General features: G+C 37.3%; 1 protein-coding gene across 2 annotated transcripts in view; it reads left to right on the top strand.

Moving 5' to 3' along the window:
- Nucleotides 1-4815: 4815 nt before the first annotated feature.
- Nucleotides 4816-27142, top strand: part of LOC127412386 (ADP-ribose glycohydrolase MACROD1-like) — an 817662-nt gene continuing 795335 nt past the window's right edge. Inside the window, exons 1-3 of one of the 2 annotated variants that reach the window (XM_051648695.1) lie at nt 4816-5025; nt 9227-9331; nt 15242-15343. In XM_051648695.1, the coding sequence (XP_051504655.1) occupies nt 4989-5025; nt 9227-9331; nt 15242-15343 (244 nt within the window). In that variant the 5' untranslated portion in view covers nt 4816-4988. The remainder of the gene's footprint in view (nt 5026-9226; nt 9332-15241; nt 15344-27142) is intronic. The other variant, XM_051648696.1, reaches the window with a different exon arrangement.

Below are 27142 nucleotides of genomic sequence, written 5' to 3'. Positions count from 1 at the left end.
CAGTACTGCATCATGGGAAACACGGGAACCGGAAATATAGAAAAGTATAATAAAAGTCCACATCTTGCTCTGATTTCTTATTGGTTTCTCTGTTAAATTTATTTGACTATAGAACAAGACATAATCATTTAATTTATACTTGTATTGATAAAAACATACAAAAGTATTCTCTAGTTTAATTATGTATATTTTTGTTTCCTTATTTGGATTTTACACAAACCGGCCCAATGACGCCCTCTACAGTTACTTTTCATATAATCTCGTTAGGTAACTGGTTTTTTTATTCAGTAAATGTCAATTTATTAGATTATAGACATTAAACATTATATAATAAGGTAGGATACAACACTGGGGCTAAAGACACCCCTTAATGAAGATGTGCTTTATTTCTGGTTGCATCAAGTGTATCAAGATTGAAAAAATAATGTTTTTTTTATTTTTTTGAATATTTTTTGAGCAATATAATTTGAGTGAAAATAATAATAGGAATGTTGTTTTGATTAAAATGTATTTTTTAAAAGAGGTGGCGAGGCTGATCATAGTGATAAAGTATAGATATGGGATCAAATGTTTTTTTTTTTATTTGTATTATTATTATTTTTTTATATGGGGTCAAATGTATAGGGAAACATTTCGAGACAGCAATATGCTTTTTTTGAGTAACTAATTAACATAATGCTTATTTAAAATAACCACTTTAGAATAGGGTGCACCATTTCCTGGTAATTTCAATCTCAATCTCATCTGGCAATTGATAACATCTTAAGTATTCTATAAACAAATGACCATCCATTGTGATTGGATCAGTCAATTTGAGACCTTTGAATAATTTTCAAGACAAATATATTTTCTAAGACTAAGCAAAGTCTTCTTTGCCCTATCTTAGAAGATGGGCAAGCAAAGGCAGCACCATAGTGACCATAGACTTTGAGAAGGACACGTCCCCGAATATTTAGATTAGTGTTCAATCAATGTGGGTTTTTGCATGTGGTGCCCCCAGTCTTAAATATTTGGTGTCATCCTAAAGGAAAAGCATTGCACATATACTGTACAACATTGAATTTGAACAAAGTCACTGTGTTTAAGTGGTTTACAAGCTCAACTCATTTAGGAAATGCTTGCTTATAAATCTTTAGATTAGACCTGGGTCTTTTTTTTTTCATATTAGTTTATCAAATAGAATCCTGAAAAATCAGGGATTTTGTGTCTCGGGCCAGTACATTTATTTTATTTATTTTTATCTATGTTTTTAGGGTCTTTAAAGCGCTATAACTCCAGCTGTCACGAGCCTTTTAGTCTGGAGGGTTACTTTTGTCCTGGCACACTTACTATAGAGACCTGATTGATGGGAGTGCTGCAGAGGTGACTAACTATCCTTAGGCATCATTTATGGGTGGGACTGGTGGGACATGACCCTACCACTTTTTACCTTTGCCAATTTTGTCCCACTACTTTTTGAAATAGCTCTCGTCAGGTAAGTGTTTAATGCAGGAGAAACATCTCCACTTCTTGAGCAGGAGTTTCATTTGTGTGTTTTATAATATGTGCAGATTCTGCACTGGAGTTTGTTATCTTTAATGTTATAATGAGTGTTCGTTGCAGCTGTCATCAGTGACGCTTGAGAACGCACACATTTCCAGTTAAATCGCGAAACAAAATGCGAACAGATATGTCTCTGCTCATGACACTCACTGAGCACTTTATTAGGAACACTATGGTCCTCTGCTGATACAGTTCTACACAGCAATCATTGAGTTTGTCCTCTTCACTTCAGTAACTGTCTGGTCTGGTTCAGCTACGAAATCGGACATCAGAAGACTACAAAGGACAGTTCGCAGTGCTGAGCGGATTATTGGTTGCCCCCTGCCCTCCCTTCAAGAACTGTACACTTCCAGAGTGAGGAAAAGGGCTGGAAAAATCACTCTGGACCCCACTCACCCAGCCCACTACCTCTTTGAACTATTGCCTTCTGGCCGGCACTACAGAGCTCTGAGCACCAGAACAGTTTTTTCCCTCAGGCTATCCATCTCATGAACAGTTAAAACTGCCCCATTGAGCAATAATTATACGCAATTCGCAGTTTAGTCTATTTATATTTATCCAATATATCCTACCTCTTCTGCCATTACATTCCCTTGCACAACCTGTATATAACAGATATGTATTTGTACATACATACGTACATAGTCTTATTGTGTATTTCTATACATATATTTTCGATTCGCTTTTTATTTTTATTCAATTTTTTTTTATCTCTGTCTTGTTGTTGTGTTGTTTGTGCACTGGAAGCTTCTGTCAACAAGACAAATTCCTTGTATATGTAAGCATAGTTGGCAATAAATCTCATTCTGATTTGGATAAGGTGCCTGACGTGGTCTTCTGCTGTTGTAGCCCTTGCCTCAAGGTTCAACGTGTTGTGAATTCTGAGATAATATTCTTATCACTACAATTGTACAGAGGGGTTATCTGAGTTACCGTAGCATTTTGTCAGCTGGAACCAGTCTGGCCATTCTCCGCTGTCCTCTCTCATCAACAAGGCGTTTCCATCCACAGAACTGCCACTCACTAGATGTTTTTTGTTTATGGCACCATTTTGAATAAACTCTAGAGATTGTTGTGCGTAAAAGTCCCAGGAGATCAGCAGTTACAGAAATACTCAAACCAGCCCACCTGGCACCAACAATCATGCCATGGTCAAAATCACTGAGATCACATTTTTTCCCCATTCTGATGGTGGATGTGAACATTAACTGAAGCTCCTGACCCATATCTGAATGATTTTATGTACTGCACTGCTGCCACAAGATTGGCTGATTAGATAATCGCATGAATAAGCAGGTGTACAAGTGTTCCTAATAAAGTGCTGAGTGAGTGTATATCCACTGATATACAGATGCAATCTTCGTTTATTAAATTAAAAAGTTGTAGTAGAGCAGAGAAAAACCCAGAACTCCTTGTATATGAGGTGAAAACTTTACCATGAGTCCAATCAGTAAATCTGACTTATCCATATGTATTTATCCACTGACTAAATAAAACCCAGTACTGACAGTGTTAGAGGTATGGTACAAGTTGTCAAATTAATTACGAGAAATATTCACTGGATCACTTAAATTGGTCATCAAGAATGACTATTTATCAAAACAGTGAAAGATTAGATGACATTATCTGCATATACCTCATTTATATTTATGAGTTTCACCACTTCGTTTACAGAGTCCAAAAATAACTTATTTAAACTAATTATAATTTTTTATAATAAAAATATGTTTTAATAATTATTATTACTAATTATTACTATCCATGAAACTGAATTTTGAATTATTTTTATTCAAATGTATTTGTCCTATGACACTGGAATTATATAGCTGTTTTTTCCTTGCATATCAAACAACACAGGTTATTCACTATGTCAGAGTAACTACACCTCTCAGAAAAAAATAAAATACATTGTCATGATTTTGTTCCTCACATATTATTTTGGTGGCTTAATGTAAGTAGTATTTCGCATGCATCTCATTGAGTTCTGGAGAAACAAATTAATGGGCCAATTATAGGGGGACTCCCCATTTTTAGAAATGGAAAACAGTGACTTATTATGTTTTATTCCTAACAAAAGCATGTTATTACTATTATAATATCACTGAATATCAATATAGCCTTTCTGTGGTCCCCCATCCAGCGAAGACCCCTAGTACTCAGGTCCAGCCTAACCCGGTCCAACAACTCTGGTCAACACCACTTTATTTTTTTAGATTTTTTTAAAGTGATGCCCAAGTGACTAACTGTCCTGATGGTTCATCTGGTCTACACAGCAGCTATGGATCTTTGTTAGAGTGACCACTGGGTTTTTGGCCATTCTTGCCCAAATGCCCAGTTTTTTTTTTTTCTTTGTTGCCAGATTGACAGTAATTTGACAATAACAGAAGCCTTCAATGTCTCCAGAAGATGGGCTGCTAAGAGGTCCTTGAATTTAACAGCTTATTTTTCAATTTTAGCATTTGTAAAGAAGTTTATTTGGATTTCAAAACACTTTCAAAATGTGCAATGTGCATTTTTTTAGAACAGGCTCATTTTGGTATGATTCAATTCATCATTAAAGTGTCAAGTCAGTGTCTTAAAGCAAGAGATTCTGAATATTTTCAGAAAGGCTGTTATTTATTTATGTGGTCATGCTCCTTTCTGAGACCAGAGGCAGACCATTCAACGTGGCTTTGTGTATGCATTTGGTAAAATCTGGGTTAAAACACCTCCCCAGGCACAAAGAGGACGTATTTGTGCACATAATACAGTAAACCTGTTGCTGAGCGTTGCTTTTACCATGTCATCACCAGTATCATCAGATTCATCCTATAGACCTATACAATATCAGTACAGTAAACCTATTTTAGGGGAGGAAAATGATGTATAGTAGCAAAAAACAAAAAAAAAAACAAATACTGAGTATAACAACTTTGTAGCATTAAATAACAGATAATAGCATGATGATAGATAGATATATAGATAGACGGATAGACAGTTGAATAGATAGATTAAAATCTGTTTGAGACTAAACAAATGAGACACATCTGTGCTCCATTCCCGCATTCCCCTACCACGAACGGGACTCCAGGGTTTTCCAGCGGTGAGCAACACGCCGTTGCTACCCTACCAACCTTACAACGCTCTGACGCTCAACCTACCGCACGTCACGTCAAGTGTGCACGCCTATGATCTGACTGCCGCATCAAGCCGTCCAATCGCAACACCACTTCCTCGTACGAGCCAACCAACCACAGCACGTCATTACCCACACAGTCTCCACGGTTACCATCAGGTTCGGTTGCGTCAGCTCACAGTCTCCCCACCAACTACAATTTGACAGTTTCTCAGGCGTTACGCTACCGGAGCGCTTTCACTTTCTCTTGACTTCCAGAGCGCATATCACTGTGAGCCTGGGGTTGTTTAACTCAAAACCCAGTTACCAGAAGCCCTCACACCACGGCACCATGAGCAAAAAGAAAAAGGAGTGGAGAGCGGAGAAAGGTATGGCTCTTTTGGATTCTGCTCGTGTCTCTTCAGGATTCATTAATATTATGCCAGTCTGTGGTTTGACATGCACTGGGTGCATGCTGATTTCACACGCCACCCATAGCGCGTGAAGCATGTTTATGTCGATGTACTGTCAGCAGCATCAATAGCATGGACAGATGCACACCTTAAGTAGCAGGTAGAGCATATGTACACGATGCTGTGATCCAGGCCCTGATTGTGTCCATCATGTGCACCTGTTTGAATGAAAAATAACAGCTATTGTTATTGATGTATTCCGGATGGAGTTGAGTAAGCCTTGTCTTTTAAAACGAGTTGGCACATGCATGTGTTTGCTTGATGCAGCCAGTGATACATTGTAACAAACAGACCCACGTGGTGCTTTCCACGGACTGTGATCATTGTGTACTTGGTCAAAACTCAAAACCCCATGTAACTCTATGGGCACTGGATCTGTAACAGGTGTGTAAGCCTGTTGGGATAAAAGTGTTATTTTAATTCCAAATTAGTAGGGCTGTTAATAAAGTAAATCTATTACATAAACCATTATAGTACAGGCATGCACTTTTAATGTTCTTGAATATCCACCTTCGTACAGAGTTTAGTGCCAACCCTGTTTTGAAACACCTGCCTGTCATTTTCAATGGTATACTACCATACTACTCTTACTATTTCTGCCATATCTACTGTATATATGGCAGAAATGGTAAGGGTAGTATGCCATTCTGAACTCAGCCAAGTATCCCAAAAGACTTTGATTAGTTGGTCCAGGTGTATTTGATTGGAGTTTAAGCTAAACTCTGCAGGAAGTCTGAGTTCTAGGATTAGGCTGGAGCACAGCTGGGGAAGTGAAACTATGGTTGTATATTTGGAAGTTTTGTATGGTCACAGTCGTCAGCTGATCTCTACATTTACATTTATTCATTTGGCAGATGCTTTTATCCAAAGCAACTTACAAAAGAGGAGTTTGTTTGATCTCTGTTTGATGTGATCATATTTTCACTCAATTAGTGTTGTGAGCTGAAAACAAAGTAAGCTTAATGAACCTGTGCAACAACAGTGATGCTTTATCATTAAAATAAGATGAATTTTTGATTAAATGAAAATTATTTTGAGTGCATCTTCAGGGATTTGTAGCACATAACTGGCACCTGTTCTTAACATAAATATTACAAGATGTTTTTCATGAGTGTGACCTGAATGTTCAAGGCATCATATTTTTTGACGAACACAATTAGGACTATAGTGAAGTCTGTATTTGATATGTGTCCAATAAAGTTGTAGGAATGTAAACCGTTAGGTTGACAGTGACCGTACTCTACACACCATACATTTACATATATTCACTAGTGGACGCTTTTATCCAAAGCGACTTACAAATGAGGAATACCACAAAAAAAGCGACTCCTGTTACTGTCTTGTTAGGATGAAAAGTGCCACAATACAAAGTTCTAGAATTGCTCAGAAAATGACGAGCTAATACAGAGATGTACTGTGTGTGAGACCCTGTGAAATAACATTTTTTTTTTTTTTTTTTTTAATACAATGGTCCAATACTGTAAATCTCTTGCACATGATCATCAATGTAATATGATAAATACAATCTTAAACTGGCTGTACACTAGCTGATTTTTCCAATGATTTTCAGGTGTTAGCTTCATTAACATAATCACCGGCCAGTCAGTGGGAGACAGAGCTCCCATTAGCACCTCTCAGCAGGATGTGTTAATCACTTGACCGTTGGGACTCCCTGCCTAGTTAATGGCTTCAAGCACTGAAAAAACACACATTTTGTTTGAAAAGATCATTCTGTCACTCAAAAGAACTGATAAGATGACAAGCTGATCTGAACTTTTTTTTTTTTTTTATCACACTCTGCTGCATATCATCACAAACGCTGATTAAAATCCATAGTGATTCTGTAATTCTGCAGAAATAATGCAAAAGCAACTAATGACGGATAAAAATAATCTTGGCAGAAATTTTACAGTTTTGGTGCATTTTAAAATATAATCTTGTGAAAGCCAACCAAACCATTTTACCCCCTGTTTCGGAACAATCAAGCAAGCTACTGGTCTGAAAACGCAGGAAATCACTTTATTGCAATCGCAGTTTTACTTCTGTTGTTATTTTGGCGAGCTCCACGTGAAAGGGATCAGAGATAGTTGCGGTGAGTCGTTTTGTGTGTCACCCCTCCACTATTTTTAATCGGCAAGTGTTTTCATACCTCTGACCGAGAAGAGCGAGATCTCAGCAAAACAGTCTCCATGTGTGACACCCTTGGTCAAAATGAGTTGTTTTGAGTCTACTAGTGTAGAGCCAGCTTTATAAGAACTGTTGGCCTATCAGATTTACGAATGGTATAGTATAATACAGTGTAGTATAGTATAAAGAAGTACCGATAATATCTTTATAATGTGTTTTGATGGTGATTTCATTAAATGGATCTGTGCGAAAGAGTGTAGCATGCTGTTTTAAAATCATGAAGAAACTATTGTGCTTCTAAAGGAGCACTTGTGAACAATCTTCATTTGTCTAACAATAGGGAGTACAGGAGGATAAAAGCAGAAAATAAATACATTAATAAAGATGGTATAAGGCAGACGCAGAGGCAGTCAGCATGAAAGGCACTGGAGCTTGGAGCTTGTTTTATCAAAAAGATCTGAAGATGAAATTTCAATTCTTCTTGAGTGAGACAGAAATAATGTGAAAAACATTTCTTTAGTTTTAAGAGTTAGGAGGGTCTTCAAGCTTGTGTAATATTGTGGAGTGGAGTTTGTTAAACGTGGATTTTAAGGAGGGCTGCATGATTATGACATCGTAATAGTCGATTATTTCCTTTGATACTGTAATCACGATTATTGATTTTGATTAATAGAATTTACATTTAAAAATACTTATTTTGTGTAGGGTAAATGCAAGCCGCATTCTTTATGAAGGCTACACTTAAACAAGCTGAGAACTTTGTTCTTTAATAATGTCTTTGCTGTTATATTGTTATATTATAACGAGAGCTTTCTAGTTTTGTGATGCCATTACTGATAGGCTTATGTACTCCACGGACATTTCTGTGATGGTTTCAATGCTCAGCCACTGAAAAAAAAAAAAAAAAATTGTTAAGACCATACAAAATATTGATGAAATTGGAGTAGATTCCCAAAGCTATTATGCCAGACTGTTAAACAGGCCAACTGAGTGAGTTGGGAAGCATGCAAATTAGGCTCCTAATTTAAATGTCGGCTAATTTGAATATATCGATGCCTCAAAAATATATCGATTAAATAATATGCCGATTAATAATCTATATTTTATGACATCCATACTGACCACATAACAACTACTGATGACATTACATATCACTTTATAGGACAAATTTCATGAAATACCAGATGTTGCGAGTTACTAATTTCCAGTTATATCTCTGCTATGCTCTGTATAAATCACTTTATTTCTGATTTGGTTTGCTTGAAGCCCAGAGGCACTGGTGATGCAGTAATTTAATAGACATAAAGAATTAAGGAAAGTAAATTCACTGAAAAAGTTGCTTTTGCTTGCCTCTTACTAGTACTGGTTTTATGCTATTCAGTAGCAACAGAGGCAATAAATGGCAGAAACAAAAGTGAAACTAAAACAATAGAAACAAGTTGTCAGTGTGGACGGAGAATGAAAAGAGAAAGTAGGAAATGTATTGTACATTTAAGCCACCTGTGTAAAGCCACTTTACCGCAGCCTAAATAAGTGTATGAAACTAACTTAAGGCCTCAAATTTTGATCATGCCTCAAAGTAAACAAATAAATCTATGATCGGAAACCAGTCATTGATACTGAATGATATTTTCACTGTTTACTAGATAGAACTGGTTTACTTGTGTGGTTCCATGTCAAGTATACAACTTGGGCCTGCAGCTGTATACTGAACAGTGTACCCTCATTAGCTTGTCACTTCTTTCTCACGCATACCTGCACGGCTGCCACAATTACCACACCAAAGAGCACCACTCTGACAGTGATGCACAAAGAAAGTCACAGATGTTCCTTTATGAGCCCCTCTGATTCTGTATAAACTGATTAACTTTGCTTCATGATATATTCTCTTGTCTGTATTATTGTCTGTATCTGAAGTAACATAACACAATGAAATGGAATTAAATTATGACATCATCTGTTCTATAACTTCATTTCTTCTATTGCACAGATCGCTTGCTTAGCCTTGGACTAGAAGAGAGACGCAAAGAATATCGGGGCAGCTATTTGGCATTGGACAAGATTCACACTTGGGCAAATCATGACAACAATACAGGTACATCTTAAGACTTGGCACACACAGTATAAAAAAGTAAATAGCCATGAGGGTCTATGCTTTACAGTGAATTTACTACAGTTAAAGTGGTAATTTTGATTCTCCTTTACCAACAGATTTGAGTGGATTAATGCTTTTATAAAACTGTGGCAACAGCAATATGATAAAAGACACACATAAAGACACAATAAACAGTTACATTTATTATTAATAATGATTGGAACGAACATTTTTTTTTTGCCAAGTAGTGTACTTCTTTATTCTAATTTTAGGCTGTTTGCAATTGCCAAGCAATGTAACAACTTGACACGGTAACATATAATGTGTTCACAGGTGTGCGTTTATAGTCATTTTACAAGGGCTTGGAATGAGGCCCATCCAGTTAGAATTTTAAGTAAGATTATTTGCTTTTAAAGACCTATTTTCCAGTTGCTGCAACACTGGGGTAGATACTCCTGAATTTGGCATGTGACATGTGCCTGCCATGTGAGACAAACCTGTCACTTGCAAATTTATATTGGTTTGTCTTATGTTGGTGAATAGTTTTAGAACTCTTCCTGTTATAGTGAAGTGTCATGGCTTATTTATGGATGAAGCTGCCATCGTTTTGAAAAGGGTGTCAGCCACTGTCCCTTTTGTAGAACTTTTGTTTGTGCCACATTGATATGTCTGATGGTTGAGCTTCTTGTACTAGTTATCCTAGCTTATTTTTATAAGAATGATAGTTTATGATGTATATGCAGTACAGAGAGGCATAAATGGTCTTAGAAACAGACACAGAGTTCTTCACAGTAGCCTTTAGGTGGTCAGAAACATATAAAATATGTTTTATACACTCACTGAGCACTTTATTAGGGACACTATGGTCCTAATAAAGTGCCTGATGTGGTCTTCTGCTGTTGTAGCCCATCTGCCTCAAGGTTCGACGTGTTCTGCATGCTGAGATGCTATTCTGCTCACTACAATTGTACAGAGTGGTTATTCGAGTTATGTAGACTTTCTGTCAGCTCGAACCTGTCTGGCCATTCTCCGTTGACCTCTCTCATCAACAAGGTGTTTCCGTCGGGGCTGGGTAGCTCAGCGAGTATTGATGTTGAGGACCACCCCTGGAGTCACGAGTTCGAATCCAGGGTGCGCTGAGTGACTCCAGCCAGGTCTCCTAAGCAACCAAATTGGCCCGGTTGCTAGGGAGGGTAGAGTCAAATGGGGTAACCTTCACGTGGTCACGATTAGTGGTTCTCGCTCTCAATGGGGTGCGTGGTAAGTTGAGCGTGGATCGCGGAGAGTAGCATGAGCCTCCACATGTGGAGTCTCCGCGATGTCATGCACAATGAGCCATGTGATAAAATGCGCGGATTGACTGTCTCAGAAGCGGAGGCAACTACTAAACGAAGTCACCATGAGGACTTACTAAGTAGTGGGAATTGGGCATACCAAATTGGGAGAAAAGGGGATTAAAAAAAAAAAACAAAAAAAAAAACAAGGTGTTTCCATCTGCAGAACTTCCACTCACTGGATGTTTTTTGTTTTTGGCACCATTCTGAGTAAACTCTAGAGACTGTTGTGTGTGAAATTCCCAGGAGATCAGCAGTTACAGAAATACTCAAACCAGCCCATCTGGCACCAACAATCATGCCATGGCTGAAATCACTGAGATCACATTTTTCCCCATTCTGATGATTGATGTGCACATTAACTGAAGCTCCTGACCCATCTCTGCATGTTTTTATGTATAGCACTGCTGCCATACGATTGGTTGATTAGATAATCGCACTAATATGTAGGTGTACAGGTGTACCTAATAAAGTGCTTAGTAGGTGTAAGTCCTTTTTTCTTAAGATGAGGAGCGCACTCTGAATTCAATGAAAGGACGTCTCTCTTAAAGGAATAATTCAACCAAAAATGACAATTCTCTCATTATTTACTCACCCTTATGTCTTCTCAAACTTGTATGACTTTATATTTTCCATGAAACACTGTAGGTGAATGGTGACCAAATTTTCAAGCTCCAAAAAGGCTGTGTCGATACAATCAAATATCGATATATCACAATACTTTTTCGTGATATTTTCAGTGCAGTCAGAGATGCTTCTATGAGGCATGAAAGAGACTGAAACTGATCCTGCCAGGGCCTGATCTAGGGCCCCCCAAGTGCATGTGAAGCACTTAGCATCATGGCACTAACCATAACCCTAACGAGATTGCTCTGGAGAAACACTCGCGCAGCAACATCAAAAACACTTGCGTGCACAGAAGAGACACTCGCGGAACCACAGCTACATATTCTACAAAAAATGTCTGTGATTAGCCACTAGCTGGTACATTTTTTTTAGATTTCACTCACCAGTGTTTGAGTGGTGTAGTTGCGAAGAAGTTCAGCACAGAGATCTTTTCACTGCCTGCTGAGAGTAAAAGTTTTGACTCTTTCTGTGTGATGTGAGTTCGAAGACTAGATCCAAGCAAATCATTTGTTGTTTAATAATGTCTCTTTTAAATTCCTTTCTGTTCTCTACAGTCAGTTATTTATCAAAAACAACAAAAGAAACATTTAATTCTAATCTCACACAGCATGAATGCTGTAAAGAAGCCATTCGACCAAACAAACACTACTGTCAAAGTCCCTGCCACAGGTCTTAAAGAGATGGTACCGTTTTAGCACTTGTTCTACATGTCTATAAATATTGTAAATAGTACAAATTAGGCATATAAACAACAAATATGTAATAGTATACTACATTGTATGCAATTTCAATACATCATATTTAATGATAAAATACATGGACTACTATATTTAAAAAAAAAAAGAAAATAAAAAAAGCTAAAATGTCACCAAAATGATGAAAATTATAAAAAAAATTTTTTTTCAATTGATATGTCTGCAATTTAACAAGTTAGAAGGTTCCCTGTATAATGAATAACAGCATTAGCTGAAAGATAATTTCTTTCATACTGTATGTAAGCAAAATGTACATTATAACTGAAATACACCCAAATTAATTGAAAATAAAAGCGAAATCGAAATATAATCATGATATCGTGATGTATATCGAATCATGATGTGTATCGCAATGTGTATCGTATTGTGAGGTGGCTGGCGATACCCAGCCCTAAAAAGCAGCATAAAGGTAATCCGTAAAACTCCTGTGGTTTAATCCATGTCTTTTGAAGCTATTCAAGTGATTTTGGGTGAGAACAGACCAAATTATAACACTGTAAATCTTGACATGAGCAGTCTCCATGTCCATGGACATGGATTAATGCACTGGAGTCTTATGGATTACTACCTTTATGCTGTTTTTTTTTGTCCTTTTTTGAGCTTGAATTGCATCCACTTGCATTGTATGGACAAACAGACATCATATCTCCATTAAAATAGCTTTGTTTGTGTTCCGCAGAAGCAAAAAAGTCATACGAGTTTGAGATGACATAGGGAAATGTACTATAATTTTTGGGTAAACGATTCCTTTAAAAAACTCTGTTATGGATCCACACACTTGTAACTTTTTGTTCAACTTTATAGTGACTCTTTGAGGCAGTATGTGTTTATACTCTTAAAATGCTTGACCAAATAGTAATATTTCAATATTTTGGTTAATTTGATCATGTTTTAAGATATCAGTAAGAGAGTTGTACTCTCAGCTCTGTTTAACACATTTTACTTTGTTTCACTCCATTTGGCAGAGCTCTACAGATTTAAACCTACCCCAAAATCAGTTCCGAAAATGCAGTAAAAATTAACAGATTTCATTTAGGCTTGAATATAGGTCATTCTTATTTATCGGTAACTTGTTTTTTACTTTAAGGGCTAGTTCCCCACTGCCCAACCAAACATCACATTTCAACAATTGTTGGGTTTTGTTGGGTCAGTGTGTTAAACATGTTGGTATTTGTTGGGGCAGTGTGAAAATGACATGTTATGTTTCCCAACATTCTAAATCCCACTGCCAACTTTACCCACCTTATTTTGCAATGCGAAAGTAAGCAGCGGCTGCATTTCCAACGAATGTGAAAAAGTTCTGCTGTCATTGACCGCAGTGTAAATAACTAGAAGGTTATAATACCAGAATTTAGTGATATGGGCTTATAAACTGTCACACAACCACAGGATGTACAGCAGAATTATGTGCCAATGTCGGATAATTTTCTAACGTCAGCATTTATAGTAAAAGAGTAAGTAAATAATTTGCTTGTTGCTGTGTGTTGTTGTATTGAAGAGATGATAATGAGATCTGCTTCTTTCTTTACCGAGATCATGTCTCCATGTAAACCTCCATTCATATGTACCTGCATAACCTCCGATGATGCCTTTATTTATTTATTTCCAAAGGCAATGTTTCATAAGCCATGCTGAATGCCAGATCTGTGTGTCTGTTTACTGTACACCGCTAAGAAAGAGAGAATGCTCTCTGACAAGAATGGAGAGTAAAATGCCTTTATTATTTTGCCAAAATGAAACAAGATGCAGTTTTGGTGCAAAGAAAGTTGAAGCAGCATTTTCCCAGCATCTTTCTTCTCTCTGCTGGTTGTTTAAAGTTTGTGGAGGTGTGTCAGACAGCACGAAGAACTGTCCTGTCAGCGCCTGATTTCATTCATTCTGCCTCTGCAACAGTGAGTGATAAACGATGGCAAAATGTGATAAACGGTAAAACTATATGCGTTAAAAACCAATGAGTTTATGAAAACCGTAATTAATTATAATAATATGTCGACATTTAATGCCAGCCTGTAATATAAAACAGCCTAATGTAGTATTTTTGTATAGATAAAATAGCTGAAAGTGGCTTATACCGGAAGTGGTCCACATTCAAGGTTGATAATGGCGGCGCCCTAGTTTCGCTGAAAAATAAGGTGGATAATGTTTGAAATGCTAGTGTTTGTTAGGGAAGTGCGAGAGTCTCATTTGATACATTTTGGACATTTTCAATATTTTGTGTAAATGAGGTTTTATTGAAAGTATTTGACAGGTGATTTTAGATGTTTATGAGTTTTGTGTAGTCAAAGGCCAGACAACTTTTGTTTTCGACTGTTTTTTTTTTTTATGATATGAATTTAATTCTGTGTATGTTAGTGTATGTCAAAACTGCTAAATGGGACATTTTCACTGTCTTGGATGAGGTCTGTTCCTAGCCCATCCTGTTTGTGCTCCACCAAATGGCTTTGTCCTGTGCCAGATGAACTGACAGGAGCTGAACTGGTTAGTTCACATTAGATATTTTCTCCAGCACTGCTAATCTAAGAGGACAGTCTGTAGGATGTGTTATAAGCAATTATGCAAATAAGCACAGTGAAAACAGCTTATAAATGATTGATCATTCTTTGCATACTCTTGCAGCTTATGACATCTAATTGGGCTGACCGACTGGCCAATGGTTACAGTTTGTGGCTTGATGGTTTGGATGTTCTCACAGTTGGACCACAACAGTATCTTTTCTGCTAACCCATATGTACAGTGTTACATGCCAGTGCTTTAACCAGCCAGATTTGATTTCATTGGTTCCCACTCTCTCAGGGTTCTGGTATATGGTACAAAGTTATGAGCATCCAGTAGGTGACTTTACTATTGTAGAGCTATACCTAACACTCCTGTTCCACTATAGAGAACCTGAGCAGGTCAGAATGTGTAAATACTAATGTTGTTAGGTTTGACATTTGATCATTTGTCTATTTAAGTTCACGACAAATCCCTTCTCATCCAATTTCATCCAGTCTAGTTCCCTCTTCAAAATCCAGTGTTTGCCCTTTATATGAGAGTGTTTACAGGGTGGATATGTGTCAGTGGACTGTTGTAAGACCTCTGAACCTGACATGTTTGTTCCAAACAAAGACGAGTCAACATGCAACTTGACATTTAGTAGTACAAACTTTGTAATAATCTTATATAAGTTAATCTTTTCTCTCTGCTTCTTACAGCTACAGAGGAAGAAGAACCACCATCTTTCTCTTTAGCCAGAAAAGTGTCTCTGCACAGAGGTGACATCACTACCCTTGAGGTGGATGCCATTGTGAATGCTGGTGAGTTTGCGGATTCTGATCAATTTTAGTGTCACAGGCTCAATATAAATTCCACAAGAAAATAAGTGCAAAGTGAAAATGTTGTAATTGTGTCAAGTTCAGTTTAGGGATTGCATCGATCAGGGTCAGATTCTTTTTTTATTATGAGGCATTTTGTACCATTATGAGGATATTTTTTATACCATATAAAAACACTGTGTGTCATCCTTTTATGTAAAATAATTTGAAATGAATTAAAATTCCAAATGAATTACCTATGAAATGAAATCAGCATAAACTCTATTTTATGTGATATGGATGAGGCCTAGAACAAGAATATTAGTAAATATATCTGATTTTCAAATTAAAAATAGGAAATTCATTACAAGTGTATTTTTTGCCCCTAAATTTTGAATTTCAGAGGCATTTTTGTCACTTTTGGTGGTGTTTTTCCCCAAGCATTAATTTCTGACCCTGGCACCAGTCTTTAATTTTAACCAATCACAAGCTTTTGATTTTGCACATGCTACAGTCCACTTTGCATTTGTTGAGCTGGCCTACCCTCTAGTGTCAGTAATTGGCAAGACTATTGTTTTTTCTTTTTGGTGCTGATGTTGATTTTACAGGAGGGGTGAGCTTTCTGCATGTACAGGTGCATCTCAATAAATTAGAATGTCGTGGAAAAGTTCATTTATTTCAGTAATTCAACTCAAATTGTGAAACTCGTGTATTAAATAAATTCAATGCACACAGACTGAAGTAGTTTAAGTCTTTGGTTCTTTTAATTGTGATGATTTTGGCTCACATTTAACAAAAACCCACCAATTCACTATCTCAAAAAATTAGAATATGGTGACATGCCAATCAGCTAATCAACTCAAAACACCTGCAAAGATTTCCTGAGCCTTCAAAATGGTCTCTCAGTTTGGTTCACTAGGCTACACAATCATGGGGAAGACTGCTGATCTGACAGTTGTTCAGAAGACAATCATTGACACCCTTCACAAGGAGGGTAAGCCTCAAACATTCATTGCCAAAGAAGCTGGCTGTTCACAGAGTGCTGTATCCAAGCATGTTAACAGAAAGTTGAGTGGAAGGAAAAAATGTGGAAGAAAAAGATGCACAACCAACCGAGAGAACCGCAGCCTTATGAGGATTGTCAAGCAAAATCGATTCAAGAATTTGGGTGAACTTCACAAGGAATGGACTGAGGCTGGGGTCAAGGCATCAAGAGCCACCACACACAGACTTGTCAAGGAATTTGGCTACAGTTGTCGTATTCCTCTTGTTAAGCCACTCCTGAACCACAGACAACGTCAGAGGCATCTTACCTGGGCTAAGGAGAAGAAGAACTGGACTGTTGCCCAGTGGTCCAAAGTCCTCTTTTCAGATGAGAGCAAGTTTTGTATTTCATTTGGAAACCAAGGTCCTAGAGTCTGGAGGAAGGGTGGAGAAGCTCATAGCCCAAGCTGCTTGAAGTCCAGTGTTAAGTTTCCACAGTCTGTGATGATTTGGGGTGCAATGTCATCTGCTGGTGTTGGTCCATTGTGTTTTTTGAAAACCAAAGTCACTGCACCCGTTTACCAAGAAAGTTTGGAGCACTTTATGCTTCCTTTGCTGACCAGCTTTTTAAAGATGCTGATTTCATTTTCCAGCAGGATTTGGCACCTGCCCACACTGCCAAAAGCACCAAAAGTTGGTTAAATGACCATGGTGTTGGTGTGCTTGACTGGCCAGCAAACTCACCAGACCTGAACCCCATAGAGAATCTATGGGGTATTGTCAAGAGGAAAATGAGAAACAAGAGACCAAAAAATGCAGATGAGCTGAAGGCCACTGTCAAAGAAACCTGGGTTTCCATACCACCTCAGCAGTGCCACGAACTGATCACCTCCATGCCACGCCGAATTGAGGCAGTAATTAAAGCAAAAGGAGCCCCTACCAAGTATTGAGTACATATACAGTAAATGAACATACTTTCCAGAAGGCCAACAATTCACTAAAAATGTTTTTTTTATTGGTCTTATGATGTATTCTAATTTTTTGAGATAGTGAATTGGTGGGTTTTTGTTAAATGTGAGCCAAAATCATCACAATTAAAAGAACCAAAGACTTAAACTACTTCAGTCTGTGTGCACTGAATTTATTTAATACACGAGTTTCACAATTTGAGTTGAATTACTGAAATAAATGAACTTTTCCACAACATTCTAATTTATTGAGATGCACCTGTATATTCATATAAATCTGTGTGTTTTTCTACAACAGTGCATTTTGAAATTTATGTTTTCTTCATAAAAATAGTCTGTATTGTTTTGTATTGATGTTATTTCCAAAGGATGATGTGTGTGTGCAAACCCAAAGACATCCAGACATGATGCATTTCCTCTGTAAAAGGAAACCTCTTGTCTGGTTGAGGAAGCCAGGGATCAAACTTGTACAATAATTATTTGAATTTGTTTGCTGAGTAAGATGGGCTTTTTTTTTTTTGTCTCTTCATTATCTTGTTCTTATGTTGCTGTGAGGTTGTATAAAATCAGTTTACTTTGTGCCTTTTAAAATCTTGATGACTGTTTAATTTGGAGGCTTGTTTCAAATCTGTCTGTTGTTTCTGAAAGGAAAAAGAGCTGTTTAAATGGAGGCATTCTGCAGAAACAGACAAGAGTTTAACGGTTTTCCGCTGTGGTGAGCAGAAAAAATTGTTATGGTTTACCTTGAGTCATGTACAGTAGAAGTCAGACGTTAACATACACCTTAGCCAAATACATTTAAACTCAGTTTTTCACAAGTCCTCAAATTTAATTGTAGAAAACATTACCTGTCTTGGGTCAGTTAGGATCACTATTTTAGAATGTAAAATGTCAGGATAATAGTAGAGAGAATTATATATTTCAGCTTTTATTTCTTTCATCACATTCCCAGTGGGTCAAAAGTTTACATGCACTTTGTTAGTATTTGGTAGCATTGCCTTTAAACTGTTTAACTTCGGTCAAACGTTTTGGGTAGCCTTCCACAAGCTTCTCACAATAAGTTGCTGGAATTTTGCCCCATTCCTCCAGACAGAACTGGTGTAACCGAGTCAGGTTTGTAGTCCTCCTTGCTCGCACATGCTTTTTCAGTTCTGCCCACAAATTTTCTATCGGATTGAGGACATGGTTTTGTGATGGCCACTCCAATACCTTCACTTTGTTGTCCTTAAGCCATTTTGCCACAACTTTGGAGGTATGCTTGGGGTCTTTGTCCATTTGGAAGACGCATTTGCGACCGAGCTTTAAATTCCTGGCTCATGTCTTGAGATGTTGCTTCAATATATCCACATCATTTCCTTCCTCATGATGCCATCTATTTTGTGAAGTGCACCAGTCCCTCCTGCAGCAAATTACCCCCACAACATGATCCTGCCACCCCCATGCTTCACGGTTGGGATGGTGTTCTTCAGCTTCATCCTTTTTCCTCCAAACATAACGATGGTCATTATGGCCAGACAGTTCAATTTTTGTTTTATCAGACCAGAGGACATTTCTCCAAAAAGTAACATCTTTGTCCCCATGTGCACTTGCAAACTGTAGTCTGGCTTTTTTATGGTGGTTTTGGAGCAGTGGCTTCTTCCTTGCTGAGTAGCCTTTCAGGTTATGTCAATATAGGACTAGTTTTACTGTGGATATTAGAGCCTGACCGTTATGGGATTTTTGAGACCGATACCGATTTTAGAGAGGGAAAATTCACCGATTACCGATATGGTGGCTGATATATTTAATTTTTGAGCTGGAATGAAAACACCTTTTCTATGTGGATTTTTCACCGATTTTGCACAGCTATGACTATGCAAAGGTACTCAGAAGCCTGCTTTCTCAAATATTTTTATCAAAGAATATTTGACATTTTTATTATACATTGTCAACAAATTCTAGAAATGAACACTGAGAAAATAAAGAATAAATAAAAATACAATAAATAGCTTAATAAACATCAGAACTGTATGTTTAGTATAAGTCAATTGCTGACCATTTAAATAAAAAATAAATAAAAATAAAACAAATAGCTAAATAAACATCAGTATTGTTTAGTATCAGTCAAATGCTGACCATTAAAATAAAGAATAAAAAAATAATAAAATAAATAGCTAAATAAACATCAGTACTGTTTAGTATCGGTCAAATGCTGACTATATTAATACCGCCGAGTCAAGATAAACAGATAAGCAGCAGTGTTACACTGTATTCTGCTTTACAAGTTCAGGGGAAACTTTCAACGGTGGAAAACCAGACTTTTAAATATTACATTTTATACATGCAATGATTGAAATTGTTCGGGTGAAGGGGGTACCAAACTGTGAATCCTGAACAAAACAGTTTGGTGAATACATGTTTACTCATTAGCTTCCACTCAGCTGACAAGCAATGAAAGTAGCTACATGGTTAGCTAGTTAGCTATAAGCTCGTTGTCACGGAGAGTAAAAGACGGACGTTGTTTATTTTAGTTTCCATCTTTGTGTCTCACCAACTAGGTAACAACATAGCATGAAATCAACACTCATCAGACACAATCCACCACCGCACCGTTGTCTGTTGAGCTGCAAAAAGATGCCCTGATGTTTACCTTTCAATCTGCTACATTACTTACTGCACTGACAAACTATAGTTGGCTAATGGCAAACAGACATGAGTGACATGGTTGTCGAGGGACAAGGTTAATGTTATATTAGTTATATTGAAAAGGGAAAATTATTTTTATTAAGTTTCCAGTATGTATTTCACAAACTAGTTAATTACCGAGACACTGCTCAACTCCGCCCTGTCTGCAGTGCCACCGTCAGTTCAGCTCTGTAAACAGTGGAGTCGGAGCACGCTCTGCTGGACAAACTATGCTATGACACCAATTCTAAAGCATTGTTTTCTGCATTATATGTTCTGAAAACAGTTTTCATATCGGTGCATATCGGTAGAATATACGCCGATACCGATATATCGGTCGGCCGATATATCGGTTGGGCACTAGTGGATATAGATACTTGTCAGCCTGTTTCCTCCAACATCTTCACAAGGTCCTTTGCTGTTGTTCTGGGATTGATTTGCACATTTCGCATGAAACTATGTTCATCTCTAGGAGACAGAATGCATCCCTTCCTGAGCGGTATGATGGCTGCGTGGTCCCATGGTGTTTATACTTGTGCACTATTGTTTGTACAGATGAATGTGGTACCTTCACGTGTTTGGAAATTTTGATTTTCCTATGATGTCGAGCAAAGAGACACTGAGTTTGAAGGTAGGCTTTAAAATACATCCACAGGTACACCTCCAATTAATGCAAATTAGCCTATGAGAAGCTAATTGGCTAATTGCCTAAAGGCTTGACAATTTTCTGGAATTTTCCAAGCTGCTTTAAGGCACATTTAACTTAGTAAATGTAAATTTCTGACCCACTAGAATTGTGATATAGTCAATTAAAAGTGAGACAATCTGTCTGTAAACAATTGTTGGAAATATTACTTGTGTCATGCACAAAGTTGATGTCCTAAAAAACTTGCCAAAACTATAGTTTGCTAATATGAAATCTGTGGAGTGGTTAAAAAATGAGTTTTAATGACTTCAACCTAAGTGTATGTAAACTTCTGACTTCAAATGTATGTGCTGACAGCTAAGAGTATTTAGTGTCTATTGTCTGTGACAGTATAGAAAGGACCTGTTATCCACTCAAACTGTTTATCTTCATGTCAGTCATTGAGGGAGAGTGTTTAACAAGTCCGCCACAGAGGTTGATTGGAAATAGCTGGACGTGTTTCTTTTCAAGTCTGAATCTTCTGTCTGTTTGACAGGAGCATCTGTGAAATGTGATTTTTACTGGACCGTTGAATCTGCAACAGCAGGCAGATCGGCCCGTAACAGCTGTGCTGTGCTCTTTGCTAACAACATGTACAAAGATAATGTGTTGGCGAATGATTAAGAGTCTGCGTGTTTTTTTTTTTGTTTATCTCGATGTAGTTCAAGCATGAAGCATTGAGGTAATCAAGGTAACAATTCATTTGAGATTTGTGAATTTAAATGAATCTAAACATCTGTTGCCCTCCCTGCCATTCTGTAAGCTCTGGAAACATGCACATTGGTATTCTGATCATCATTGAAGCTTATTTTGTTTGAATAATGCCTTTCGCTGTCAGAGATATTCAGCCCAGGATATCTCTTCTGTTGTCTTGAAAGTGGAATAATAAAAACCTGTTAATTTCTATATTTGTCAGGAAAATGTCTGGAATTAAAGCTGAAGTGCGTAATTTCTGCTCCACTATTGTCTAACCTCGTGCAGCCCTGCAGACAAATGGGTGGAGATTATATTATGGCTTCGCTATACGCAATGCATAATTTAATTTCATTAAAACTCTGAGACTCTTTGCTGTCAGTAAAGGGTTAAACCTTCGACGTACGGAGTCATGTGACAAAACAACATGGCGGCGATCACAGCAGAAACAAAACTACATCTGGTAAGAAAGCTAATTAAGTTTTTACATTGAAACCTGTTTGAGTCAAAAGATTAGAGTCTCTTGTTTCATCCAGTATGCCATTTTAAAAATGTTAGCTATTTATCGCGAAACACAATGCTGCTAAACACAATGTACACTATAGTGTACAATAGCACAAGGTTTTCATTAGAAATTCTATATTTACTCTGCATTTTCTCGAAAAAAGAAAATGTTGCTTTCAGAGGCTTTATATGGAGTTGGGATGAAAATAAGGTGCATTTCGAAATTTTCTGAGACCAGTGCAGACAGACAGCATATTGGAGGTTAAGTCAGTCACTAAATAGGGAGCAAGGGAGCATCCTATAGCTTTCCTACAAAGCCAAGTGCATTTATTCTAAACTTCCGAACAAAAGTTCAGTTTTAGGCTGCAGATGATGTTTGGACCACTCAACTTGTTTAGCAGACGTGGGACAATGGTAATCAGTACTTTGATTTAGAATTTCTAATTAATAATTTTAATTTAACATGGTTGGCAGTGATTGGACAATGCTGGCCATTCCTTGTATCAGAAATATTTATTTATAATTTCTGATTGGAAAATTTCTTCAGCACTGACTATCACTTGTTTGTTTTACAGTGCAAAGAGAGAACATTGTTACAATGGTTTTTTTCTTTCTACTTTGGCAACAAAATTTTAGTCAAATCAAGTCAAATAATTTTTATTTGTGCTTTTCCCAATACACATTGTTTCAAAGCAGCTTTACAGAAAATCAGCTGTAATGTCTGTAATGTCTCAAAAACATTAATAGCCAACACGTCTGGAAACATAAACAATTTGATTAAAAAAAAAAAAAAAAAAAAAAAAACTGACTCTCAATAGCTTGGCTGCCCACTAGGCATGTAACGATACACAAATTTCACAGTACGATATGATGCATAGCCTCACGATACGATACAATATGATACGAGCACCCACAAATGTTTCGCACAAACTTATTCAAGGATTCCACATAAATGTCTTTTAAATCATAAATGCCACAAAAGTGTCTGACATTGACAACAAAAAGCAGAGCTCTAAGTATCTTAAACAACAGCACGGCATTTATTTAGTTTGATTATTGAGAAAAACTAATATGAACTCACAATTTTCATGTTTTACCTGAGAAAATAAGTTTGTCTACACTAGTCATTTAAATTTGTATAACACTTTTCACAATACACATTTCAAAGCAGCTTTATAGAAAATCATGACTTGTTGTTTGAAAGCCCCCTGTGAACAAGCTGAAGTGACTGTTGCAAGGAAAAAACTCCTTTCAATGTTTAGTGGTGAAAAAAATAAAAGGAACCTGACATCTGGTTTTTTGATATATGTACATAATCCAATATTATTTAGCGGCTTGAGCAAAAAACGATCGGCACACGTAATTTTTTTTTTTTTTTTTTTTTGACTTCTTCCATCTTTTTCACTTTGCATGTAAACTTTACCGGCGTTATTACTGGCTTATAACATGTGCGCAAGTATTGTTTTCAAAGCTGTGTACATTTCAAAGTTATCTGTCTCATGTAATCGTGGGTTTCTTACGTTGTCGTTTTTTTTGAATAAGCTGTTTTTTGATAGGCATGACTCATAACTTATGAGCATCTAGCTGTGCATGTCATGCTCAGTGTCGGCTGGGAGAGGCAGCTGTTAAACTTACTGCTGCTGTCTCTGCTTCACAAATCCACCTTTTTTTACGGTGATGTCGGCATAAATAAAATTACACGTTTGATGTACTGTTGCACCAGGACATGACACCGTTGTTTGACAATTCAGCAAGCTGTACCGCTACAGTACAATCTACTTGGCATTTGCCATCGATCTTCTCGCATACTGTAAGTGTGTTGCTCTGTTTTTCTGTGAGCGCCCAGCGACGCCTCTCCGAGGAGGAGACTGCTCCGCAGCTCTCAATGTTGCACTGCTTGGTTTTAATTACACTATAAGGCTGTGTGTCCACCAAAGCATTTTTTGCAGCTGAAAATGCCAGGCGCTTTTCTGAAAACGCCCAGCTGGGAGTGCTTGAGAGCGCTTTGGAGGCGCAGCGTTTTTTGAGCTGAGACGCTTTGGTTGCTATGATATGGAATATCCATGGAAGTAATGTGTTGCAAGTACCTAATTTCGCAGATAGTTTGTGTTATCAACAAGTACTGAATGTAAAAATGTCGGCACAAGGAAGAGTACTTGCTCTGGCCCTTGCTCTGGATGAGGGGAAGGCTGAAGCATTATTTTTCATATTAATATTGTGGTAGTCTGGGAATGTCATCTGGTACAGACATGAATACTCAGAGAGCGGCAAACTTCTCTATTGTTGTTCAGTCATTGTACAAGTAGGATGTGATTGTTGGTTGGTGTGGTATTTGTCCCGCCCCTCCTCCACTGTGATTGGACGGCTGGGTAAAAAGTGACTGTGACGAGTGCTGCGTTTTACCCAAAGTTGAACATTTTTCAACTCTCGGCGACCAGAAAAAAACGCAGAGCATGCAGTGCTCAGCGTGGAATAGACACTCAGAGCCTCATCACGCTACTGGCTTTTTTAAATACGCGGCACTCTCATTGCAAACAATTGAAAAAATATGCTGGCCTCAGGAAAAAACGTTTTGGTGGACACACGGCCTAATGTGTTTTATGTATCGCATGATACATATGGTATTGTATTGTGAGTGTCGTATCATACTATATAATATGATACGATATTTTTTTACACGCCTACTATCCACATATGTGGACATCAATTTTTTAGCAAAACAATTTTTTTTGTATGTTTATTAGGTGCTACTAGTTTCAAATCAAAAAGGGAAATGGAAAATGCATGCAACAGATGCGCTTGGGCCAAACAAAATTGCTAAAATAATTGTTTTCAGGTTTCCCAGATACTCCCGCTGTCTTCCATTGGTCGACAAACAAATAGTCCCACCCTAAACTCATGCCATTGGTTAAGGCAGTGTTTTGCAAGCGTCACAGTTTATGGGTTTACGTTTCTGTGAAATCAACCTAGGAATGGGTTACTTCTAGTTTTCTCTGCAGATTAAGCTTGGATAAGAGAAAATATTTTAAATTAAAAATACACATTTCAGATTCAAACAAATATTAGGCATTTTGTATTGAACAAAATATGTAATGAATCACCTCAAAAAATAAGAAATAATTAGGTCAAATGTCTTTCAGTTACATTGATAATCTGTTTACCAACACATGATGAATTTTACAGTATTCAAAACATCATAGCTGTTTAATTCGCATAATTATCCAGGACGGTGTCTAACCTTGACTTTAATGGCATTATAACTGCTCATCATTCAGGCTGTATGTTACAGGTAAGATGTGTCAAAATCACATTAGCAGAAACAGGCAGAGGCATGTCCAGAATTTCTTGACTGGGGTGGCCCATGTGGGGCACAGACTCATTCAAGGATGGCAAGAAGCGTAACTCAACATCCCTGACTTTAATTAGAATAATACTAATAAGATGCACATTTTTGAGGAATTTTTAATAGTCTAATGTTAATTAGCAAAATAATTGATTCATTGTTAATACTGCAAAACATTACATATTTTTTTTTATTTATTTTTTTAGTATAATTTATGTATATTGTTTTTTTTAAACTGCATAAATGTTATGGACACTGCTAATATGAACACGGTAGTTCTATACAATTTTGTGGAGTTTTGGAGTTGGAGAGATGATGCTACCGAGGCGTGACTTAATACTATCAAGTAGGCTATTGTTTTATTTTTAGTAAATAAAGAATATATTGAAGATATTTCTTAATCGTATCATAGGCCTACACAAAGAATGTGCATGGATTTCAGTTTTGTGTAGGGAACTCAATTAGCCATATACACTACATAGCCAAAAGTTTGTGGACACCATATGTGCTTGATGAACATTTAATTTCAAAACATTAGGCATCGATATCCCCCTTTGCTGTAATAATTCTTTTGGGAAGGCTTTCCTCTATACTGTATGTAGTAACATGGCTGCAGGTTTTTTGCTCTCATTCAGACACAAGGCTATCAGTGAGGTCAGGAACTGATGTTGGTCGATGGGGCCCGACTCACAGTTGCTGTTCCAGTTCACCCCAAAAGTGATCAGGGGGGTCAGGTCTGGGCTTTGAGCAGGCCAGTCAATTTCTTCCACGCCAGACACTGTAAACCATTTCTTTATGGACCTCACTTTGTTCACAGGGGCATTGTCATGCTGGAACAGAAAAGCGCTATCCCCAAACAGTTGCCACAAATTTGGAAGCACACAAAGCCCAAGCCATTACTTAAAGAAACATTAAGATTTTTCTTTACTGGATTTAATGGAGTAACCAAATTTGTTAATTAGAAGGGGGTGTCCATATAGTGTATTTGGACTGCCAAAGGTAATTTGATTATTTAATTAAACAGTGCTTTAAAAATAACTTAATTTGATATTAAAACTTTTCCTGATCTCCAAAAAAAAACTTTTTTTGCATCTTTTCATAAGAGACATACTATGTATTAAGACTGAATGCATTACATTATGAAAGGAAATGAATATTGGCTATATGAAGTCTCAAATTTCTGCTAATTAAACAATTAATAGGTGTATTAATTTAATTTGAACTCCCAACACATGATTATGATAAATAAAAATGAAAGTTTACAATTTTCGTGGCAATGTATCTTTATCTTTTTTAAAAGATTTTTAAAAACTTTAATGCAGATAGTAAGTAAGTAAACTATATATGCACACATCGATGTTATACACGCCCCAAAACAGCACGTGGGAAAGTAGTCAGACATTTCATATCTGAATGAATGAAGGGTTCTTGGCTAGAATAAGATGATGAAATATGCAGAAGATTACAGCATTACAGTTTTTGTCTAGTTTGGATAGAAGAGAGTACTTGTTCACTTCATGCACTGGTGACGGGACATAGAGGTGTATTCCTGCGGAGCTCCCACAGGTTGTTTGTTGCGGTGTGGGATTACATTTCCAAATTGAAGGTGGGAGCGGATGGTGATTCCATGAGATGTAGATGCGATGGGATGGGAGCGGGCGGTCAGAAAATATCCTGAGGGCACTGTGGCATCAAAGGATGTGTACCTCGGACAAGAACATGGTCAATTTAGTGTTAAAAACCAACCTCTGGCAAGTCAGATGTGCATCATGTCACGTGTCATCTGATAATAGAAATACCAGAATTTTTGTGTACACTTGTTGTCTATTTGTATGCCTTTCGCCCTATGTGGGAAAACAAATGCAGGGTTGAGGGAACGGGAGTGGTCGGGAAGAAAATCACTGCGGGCATAGAACGGGAGAACATGCTGTAAAATTCTTCGGAAGAGTTCAGGTGCGGGA

This window comes from Myxocyprinus asiaticus, chromosome 21, assembly GCF_019703515.2.
Source record: "Myxocyprinus asiaticus isolate MX2 ecotype Aquarium Trade chromosome 21, UBuf_Myxa_2, whole genome shotgun sequence".
NCBI classification, from domain to species: Eukaryota; Metazoa; Chordata; class Actinopteri; order Cypriniformes; family Catostomidae; genus Myxocyprinus; species Myxocyprinus asiaticus.
This window is presented reverse-complemented; position numbering and strand designations above follow the sequence as displayed.